The sequence below is a fragment of the Poecilia reticulata genome, linkage group LG2, assembly GCF_000633615.1.
Source record: "Poecilia reticulata strain Guanapo linkage group LG2, Guppy_female_1.0+MT, whole genome shotgun sequence".
NCBI classification, from domain to species: Eukaryota; Metazoa; Chordata; class Actinopteri; order Cyprinodontiformes; family Poeciliidae; genus Poecilia; species Poecilia reticulata.
In genome coordinates, this window is record NC_024332.1 from 38,676,403 (window position 1) to 38,685,351 (window position 8,949).

The 8,949-nt window shown below is 38.0% G+C and overlaps 1 protein-coding gene and 1 long non-coding RNA gene across 2 annotated transcripts; one reads left to right on the top strand and one right to left on the bottom strand.

Moving 5' to 3' along the window:
• Positions 1-254: 254 nt before the first annotated feature.
• LOC103460572 (uncharacterized) lies at positions 255-3,012 on the bottom strand. The gene is made up of 3 exons (XR_532952.2): positions 2,901-3,012; positions 1,411-1,493; positions 255-489 (listed from the first exon to the last, which is right to left on the bottom strand). It is a non-coding gene; the product is annotated as an uncharacterized LOC103460572 (long non-coding RNA).
• A 3,051-nt stretch (positions 3,013-6,063) lies between these two features.
• On the top strand, positions 6,064-8,936 carry LOC103460561 (motor neuron and pancreas homeobox protein 1-like). The gene is made up of 3 exons (XM_008402798.2): positions 6,064-6,624; positions 7,293-7,453; positions 7,994-8,936. The coding sequence occupies exons 1-3, from the start codon at positions 6,156-6,158 to the stop codon at positions 8,324-8,326; spliced, it is 963 nt and encodes a 320-aa protein (XP_008401020.1). The 5' UTR covers positions 6,064-6,155; the 3' UTR covers positions 8,327-8,936.
• The last annotated feature ends 13 nt before the right edge of the window (positions 8,937-8,949 follow it).

An 8,949-nucleotide genomic window follows, 5' to 3' on the forward strand; every position in this document is an offset into this window, starting at 1 on the left:
TTTTCTCCCTTTAAGTAACAATACAATTGCATTACGTGTGTGTAACACCGACCCCAACAAAAAAGCAGAACTGTAAAATGAATGTCTCCTCCACAGAAAGAAAGGATGAGTGACCGGCATAAACTACTTTTATCCAAATTGCTTTTCAACATATATCATCATGCAAAGAATAGCAACACTGTAACGGACAGAAGACAGATTAGCAATGATTTCAAAACACTGCAATTCATTCTTGGAATTTACAAGCCTGTCCGTGCTGCTGTTTAATTTATTTTCTTCCCTGAACAGTCGGCGTACATTTCATCACTGAATCCGCTTCAGCTGAGCAATATTGGGGAAAAAAAGCATAAAGGTGAGCTGATGGGATTGTGTCAGGCGAGGCGATGTTGACGAATTATGTGGTTCTCTTTATCACCAAATCCTGGAGCTTCCACACACGCACGGGCATGCAGACACCAATCCGTGTGGACACGCAGGCGTGGACCTGAGCTGATTAAAGAACACAAACATGGATTGGTGGGAGGGCCCACAAACCACAAGGCTAATTGAACTGTCTCCACGCTGAAAAGATGGAACATTAGTCATAAACCTTGCATGTGATGAAAAGAAAGGAGGAGAAACAGACAAAATGAAAGAGGAGGCAAAGAAGCAAAGCATATAAAACTGGTTTCAGATATTTGTTGAAGATTTTTGTTACACTATATAGCATTTTAGTTCTTGTAAAAGTTCTTCTAAAAGTTTGCAGTTTCAATAACTTAATGATGACTAGACCTGATTGATTATATTTTGTGGTTGCCCTACACAGCTTTCGCTAAACTGCTTTGATTTTTTTCTTGTTTGTGTGATTTGCTTTTGTGACTTTGAATTAAAGTCATGATATTTAGTGTAGGCTTCTTAAAAAGGGACAATAATTATCTCTTGTTGTGAGTTGAGATKTTTTTAAATAACAGAGACACGTGAATTCAGTGGGATGTTTCCCCATTATGCACTGCTACCTGACTCAGATATTTTACTTCAGAGGACAAGTCATTGAAATCTTAACAGATAAAATAGCATAAAATATGCTAAACATCAAACTAGAATACAAATGTAAACTAAATGACAAATTCAATAAAATAGGTAACTAAAATGAAATCAAATTCTGAACTGGAAACTGTATCATCTGAATTTTTAATCATTTAGTAAAATTCCTGGGTAACCAGCTGTTAAACTTTTCTAAATGTCTCTACACTGCCATATTACTCATGCTATGGGGATTCTGAATATAATTTAAAACTCTGCAGGGAGACTTAATTACCAAAATACATGCCCTTGTTTGGTGAATACAAGTTATTACAGTTATTTGACCCGATTTAGTACAACACTGACCTTTTACATTTCTATTAATTGCAAATTATTTTATTTTTTTACCTCTCCTATTTTTGGCTTTTCCCTTCAGGGTCACCACAGCAAACCATCTGTCTTCATTTAGTCCAATCCTCTGCATCCTCTACCTGCAAACCAACTAACGTCATGTCCAGTTTCACCACATCCATAAATCTATTTTTTTGGTCTACAGAGATTACCTAATATGAAGCTATTTGAGCACTCCATCCCATTGACCAGTGGGCCATTTCATGATTTTATGCTTAGTCTGCTACTATTTGCATAATTAATACACGACTGTGGCTCCACACAGAAGGAAAGCCTAAGCCTTTAAATGTGCAGTAGTSGGGCTCATTCATTGGGATGACAAGTCAATGTGTAGGCAGGAAGTGAAAAAGCTAGATGACTGATCTAAAGACAAACTTTCTCAATCCAAAAAAAGCAGAAGATGATCACTATTGATAATAAGCATCAATAACCATTCAGTAGAAAGAGTGAAAAGCTTTAAGATAATTGGAGTACAGCTCTTTGACAACCTCACCCAGGCTTGGATCATAATTACGTCCCAACAAAAACTGTAGTACTGCACAGATTTGTTCACAATTGTTTCACGTTGGACCATGCATATGCAGTAAATAAAGGCTTCATCTCCAACATGCAGATGAAAAGCAACTCTACTTTATTGTTTTATATTGTGACCAATGTAAGTGTTTAAGGAATGGTTCCAAGTTTATAAATGCATCAATACCACTAAAATGTTTCTGACTCTATCCTACAACTAAAGAATACAGCAGAAGAACAATCTGTCGGCGATTCCAAACTGCAAGGAGGCATTATGTCAATTTAAGATAAAAGGAAGGGCCATGGTATGCTTAGATGTCTTTGGTTTGTAATGAATGGATCGTTGAGCTAAATTATGCCCAAATATTCTTTCTTCTCTTTCTATCCACCGAAAGCCATCGGTCTACCTCCTTTGTTTTTGACAAAATCACTTCTCTATTCAGCAATAGACCAAATAAACATTTCATTTTATAAACGACGATTACAATTATTGATCACAACTCTTTAAGAGTGCATCAATGTCTTGCCCACCATAAGCAAAATTTAGAAAATATAGGTGCATTAAAGTTTTCCTCTCTGGGTTTTTGTTTAAAGATCATTTATAAAATCCAGACAAATTCTGCTTTCTTGAAGGATCTCCTGCTGTTTGTTAAAGCCTTTGTGTGTTTGTTTAAAGGAAGCCATGGGTAATGAGTGTTTTGGAAGCGTAAGTCTTCAGAGCAGCCTTGGAGTTCCACAGAGCAGCAGATGTTTAACTACTCCCTGCAGCCACTCCTCCGCTGCCCTGTCGCACCTCGTGTCTTTGTGCGTTAAGCAGCTCTACGTGTGTCTGTCTCCTCCTCTCATTCACCAACTCCTGTTCAGAACTAATTAGTGCATCTTCTCTCCTCCTGTCGCTTCTGCCCTGAATCCTTATCTAACTGTGCTGTCCTCCCAGCCTTTTACAGTGCTGAGTAATACTCCTCCAATCTCACCTCTCCTCCTGCCCTCGGCCCTCCTCCTTTTCCCCGTCTCCTCCTCTGTTCCTCCCTCTTGTCCTCCTCATTATCCCCCAGTCTCAGTTGTGATGGCTGCCATTAATCAACCCGTTTTAAACCAAAACAGAACCTTGAAACCCTAGACGACCACCCCGGCTCAAAAAGGAAGTTTTCTATTCCCCCGCGGTCCATTAGACCAATCAGAACAAGACAGGGGTATGACAATAGAAACAATGGAAAACAAAAAGCAGATATTGGACAATATACCACAGTGGGGCACATGCACCAGGAGAACAACAGGCTGTTTTGTGCTGGATATGTTGGGAATTTTAGAAGATTTTCCACTTGACCTAATATCTCCTGGGATACTTGGTTCTATTTTACTTTGTAAAACTGGGGTGCTTAAAGTGTTTTTTTTATATTGCCTATTTCTTTCTTAGTACAAATGTATATGTTCATAAAGTTTTTGTTTTGTATGTCAAAGTCGTGCAAAAATTATGCAGAATTAGATTTTCTCTTTACAGATTGCACTACTTTGCATTTGCATATTTTAAAAGTCTCCCCTGTTGTTTTATTATTTTTTTATTTTCTTCAAATGTGTTTTCCAATATCATTAATAGGATGTCAAAATACACTGTTAGTTTAAAGTCAGTGATTTAATACTGCGGCTCTCCCTTCCACCAACAAGATGATCTTTTCCCGCTTAAGGTTCCAGAAAACGGCCCACTGTGTTAAGCCTGCTTTCACTTGTGTTTGAAAAGAGGAAACATGAATGGAGAAGGGCCGAGTGACTTCCCAGCTTTGTGACTTACTGTGACTTACTATGTTTTAAACTGATCAAATTAGTGGATACTGAAGCTCACTTGAAGCACAAAAAAAGACAGAGTTTGTTGCCAAGGAAAGGACAGTTTAATTTTTATTAGAACTTTGTGTTGCAGTATGAAGCTTTGAATTATATTTTCAGCTTTTGAATTTTCCTAGTAAAACTGTAATCCAGCTTTAGTTTGTCACATAATCATATTATTAGATTTTACCCATTTATTTTAATACCCTAATTCTTTTTTTAGGAAGTCTAAGTAAATACTTATTTAGTGTCTATTTTACCTTCATTTTTCAGCTGTATCCTTGAAAACCATTCAATTTTGTCCCATCTACTTATTTCAGAGTAGCAATTTATGATTGCAATCTGTTTGTGAAAAGATGCTCATTTTTATGTGTAAGAGTTGAATGAAAAATCCCTTTTTTGTTAAAGGTGAAAACATAAAAGTTTCATCATCATGAATCACACTGTCAGCTCAGTATGTTGGTGAAAAAARTTCACGTCTCTTTTAATCCACAGAATCTATATTTATGTGATATCTGAGCTTTTATATTCAACCTCCAGCCTGGGGTCATTTGGCATGTAGTTTGTATGTTATTTGGCATGTAGTTTGTATGTTCTCCCCTGGTTTCTCTCAGGCTATTCTGGCTTCCTCCCACAGCAGGTAACATATGGGAGGCAAATAGGCACAGTCCCATGTACTGTACCTCTTCCAAGCATAATTTTAAGATGTTCTTTCTGCATTCAAACACCGTTTTTTTTTTTTGTTTTTTTTAGCTTATAGCTGTAGGTGCTGCATGTAACAATGATTTTAGATGAACTCCTACAACCTTGCCTTGTAAATAACACGTTTTCTCCACAGATGCGAAGAGCTGCCGTATCAGATCTTGAAAAATTTCCAGACTCTAGWGTTCTAGTTGATTWTTCCATTTTTGACTTCTCCGGGAGTCAGAATTTCCAAGTACAGAATGCTGTATAAGTGGCAGATCTTTGAGGAGAGAAGAAAAACACACATGCACGCATCAAGATGCAAACAGCTCTTTGRATATGGCATATGGATGCTTTTCAAGTCRGTCTATTTAGGTAAATCCCCACTTGTCATTAAACTGAACTAATTTGCATGATGTCAGTTAAAAAAAYYGTATTGTCTGATTAAAAAGTTGGTTGTARCTGAATATTTTTTAGCATCTGCATGCCGGTACACACACATACACRCTTTTAAACTCACTGGCTGCTTTGTTCACTGTTGAGTCCAGCAGGTGTTGGTGTGTTTGTCTTTGACATGAGAGAGTTTGTTTTCCCAGGTATATGACRGGCCTCTTATCAGCCCTGTAATACCCAGCAGGAAATCACCACTGATGACTGTGGCACAAGCGCACATCTAAACAGTTTGGACATTTTAATACAAATGTAATTAAGCCCTTATTGGGGTATTTTTTTTTACAGGACAGATGTAGTTCGGGCTGACGGGAAGCTGCACCTTGATTTATGTTTTTCTCCGAGTGTAGCATAGGCTGAGAGAATAAACACCAAACATCCGCTGCACGCTGGTTTTGCGTCACCTGTTCACACTTTATATTTGGCTCCCCTCTGCAAAGGGGAGAAAATAAGTTTGCTTTCTATCAGTTTACTGCCTTTTTATGTGCTCTGTGGTGTGGTGATGRCTGGTAATCATTGCTGTGGGTGTTGATAAGAGCGGCTCTGTTTCTGTCAACCTTAATAGGTAATAAAGTTTAATGAGGAATTAGCTGTAAAATTATTAATTTTGTCACAGAGATTGCAGCAATTACACCAATATAGTTTTCAAGACTGTTTGCAGSTGTCTAAAGATGCAGGTGCGATGTAATATATGGCTGTAAAAGGTTTTGTGAGAAAACCACACATTAACGTCACATAAAGCTGGGATCATATAAGAGGTGATGGATAACACAGCGATAAGCTAAATGAGAATGTAAGAAAGTGACAGAATGAGAGCAGAACAGATGGGGACCATATAAACAAGTGGCAACCTTTTAATTTGGAAAAGAAATGTAAAAAGTAGATCTTGACTATCTATATTGAGGATAAAGGTGATGTGCTCCTTTCTTTTAGCCAAACTGAACAGTTCAAGAGGGTGCTGAAAGAGGTGCTCAATAATCCAAGAGAGTGTAAATGTCCTGACCCTGTGCTGCAAGGCCCTGGCCAATCACAGGGGGAGGAGATTTTATGGCACTATTGTGTGCCAGTAATTTTTCCTTTCACTGCTGGGGTGGGCGAAGGGGGGTTTTACGCATATGATCAAAGTGGAATTGGTCAGAGAGGGGACAATTCTTCCACAAGAAGGAAAGGCAGCAACTGGCACCAACAAATGACATTTAATTTCCTCAATTAGAAAAGAAGCAAGCGTTCTACTTTTTTTGCAAACCTAAGTACCGCCTGCGTCTTGGAGGAGGATGACTATCGCCATGGAGAAGTCCAAAAACTTTCGCATTGACGCGCTGCTGGCGCATGATTCAGACAGGAGGACGGACAGGGACTGCGTGTCCCCGAGACTGTTTCACAACAGGAGCCCTGATATTAGTCCAGCGTCGACGCGCGGCTCAGATTCGCCCTCTTCTCATCCAAAGTATCCAATCTCATCTCCAGCCCAGCTGTCTGCTGTGTCCAAGCCGCATCTCTTCAACCTGTCTCCGTCTGGATTCACGGCTCTGCAACAAGTCGGTCTTATTGGAATGCATCCGGGGTCCATGTATCCGCTGGCGGGCCTCGGAGGCCAGCACCCTGCCTTGATGTATCCAGCCTTTGCGCAGCTGGTTCAGCCTCATCCSGAGCACACGAAGGGAGGCGGCATGGCCACGATGCTTCCAGTGGATCCCTGGGTCAGAGGAGGAATGGTGATGCCAAGATTTGGAGAGTATGTAGGTGGGTTCATTGCGAAATATCATTCTGTTTTCTAAAGTTTTATAATTAACCTAAACGCTTTAAGCAATAATAATAATAATAATAATAATAATAATAATAATAATAATAATAATAATAATAATAATAATAAATCTTAACACTTTAATAAATATCTCCCAGACTTTTTTCCTCTGAAGAGAAGCATTTGAAAATTTACTGTAAAAAAAAAAAAAAAAGCAATTTTTTTATTAGAGTGAAATTATGGGATGAAGCTACATTTAAAAAGTAACATGCCTTTTTTTTCAATAAGTACTTAGTTGTTTTTCTATGTTTTGATATGTTTGATTTCTTGATATTCTGGATGTGCAGCTGTGATTGACAGAAAAATAGGTTTGGCACAATAACGTTTCTTTGTTGTTGTTTTGTTTTGTTGTGTTTTTTTTTTATTTTTTATTTTTTGCCAACAAGGTAAAACCTGCAAAGGATCTCCCATTAATCAGCTGTTTATTCATGCAGGGTTTTCATTAATGTGATGGACCTCTGTAGAGTTTATTACMACCTCCAAAATCATTGGAATAAATGTTAGGAACAAGGGGACATTATAACCCACAGGCAGATTGGCACCTTTAGTGCCATCAGTTTATTTTTTATCTCTAATAATGAATACGATGTTTATGTTTCTGTCCTAGTACCAGGTCAGGCAGCCTTACTGGGGAAGTGTCGAAGGCCCAGGACAGCTTTCACCAGTCAGCAGCTGCTGGAACTGGAAAATCAGTTCAAGCTCAACAAGTACCTGTCCAGGCCCAAACGCTTCGAGGTGGCCACCTCGCTCAGGYTGACGGAGACTCAGGTTAGAAAGTGGGAAATGCATTTCAATCAGAAATATTTCTGATTTGTAAAATGTTATTTAATGTCATTAGGGTACATGTCCTGAGGATGAATGTCTTTAAAATGCTTCCAATCAGGCATTTCCCTGTAATCAGGCAATTCCCTGTAAAAGATGATGATTTTTCACTTACAGCAAATTAAAACATGGTATAGATTATCATCACCAGACCAATAAAAGGTTATTTTAAAAGGTACCACTGATCTGACAAACGAAACTCATTTAGACGTGTATTGTTATTTACTGAATATGACTGCAATATATAGCATAGTGGATACAAATATTTTGCATTATTGTACTTTGCTAAGTTATTTGTAAACTATGCTGTGATAATGTAGTGTTATGTTTGGCATGATATACCACGCTACAGTATTTTTTATAGTTTTTGTCCTGTTTCTATGAAGTGAAGCAAAACAGTGATATGTATTTCAGGACCACATACAAAAAAATATTTCGAACTGAAAAGAAGATGATATCAAGCTTCAATCATCTTGTGTGTTTTAGGTGAAGATCTGGTTCCAGAACAGACGCATGAAGTGGAAGAGAAGTCGCAAAGCGAGGGATCAAGTYACTGCAACATCTGACGATACAATGGACATACAGAGTCTCAAACATCATCATATCTCCCTCAGCTCAAGCCTGGAAGATGAGAGTCAGAGAGAGATGGAGGATGAGTTTGGAATAGAAGAAATGAAACAGCTGAGCAAAGCATCTTTGAGCTCTGTCACCTTCACAAGATACAGAGGAGGAGATGGTGGGGCAGGGATCTACACTTCTTACTCTGAGGAAGAGATTGAGGAAGGTCTTCCAAGAGAAAGAAGTGGAAGTTCTTCATAGGATGAATTTGTGGATGTGTGCTTACTATATGTTTATTTGGTTTAATATTTATTATGATTTTTGTAACTACAGCAGAGTTCCTGGAGGAAAACTACAGTTCCATCTTTCCAGTAGAAAAATGTGTCAGTAAATTGTTGTGCTCTTTAGCCCTTACACAATGATTTAAAGTTCATCACTTTCCCTTACAGTTTAAAGACAAGCATGCAAGATTTTATGTTTATGTTTGTAAGAAATGACCTTCTGCAGAGGCAATAAAGCAGATTACACACAATAACTAAAGTGTTAATGTGTATGCACTTAAACAAGATATACTTATTTTATTCTTGGTTACACTTTTGGGCAAAGAGTCAGAACAGATTTGTAGACGGAAACACGTGAACCATGTCCCTAAATATTCCCTTTTCTTTGTCTACTACAAAGTATGTTGTATTTTAAAGTACTTATCATTTTATCTTTTGGAATAAAAAAATTCATGTGGTAAACACTTATTAACTGTTAACCCTTGGTGTTTTGCTTCACACTTTTGTGAGAAATGTTGTTGTGCAGGACTGTTTTTGTCATGTTAAATTGCTTGTTAATTTAATTAAAGTCACAGTCTCAAAATACTTACTTTCCAGTGAACA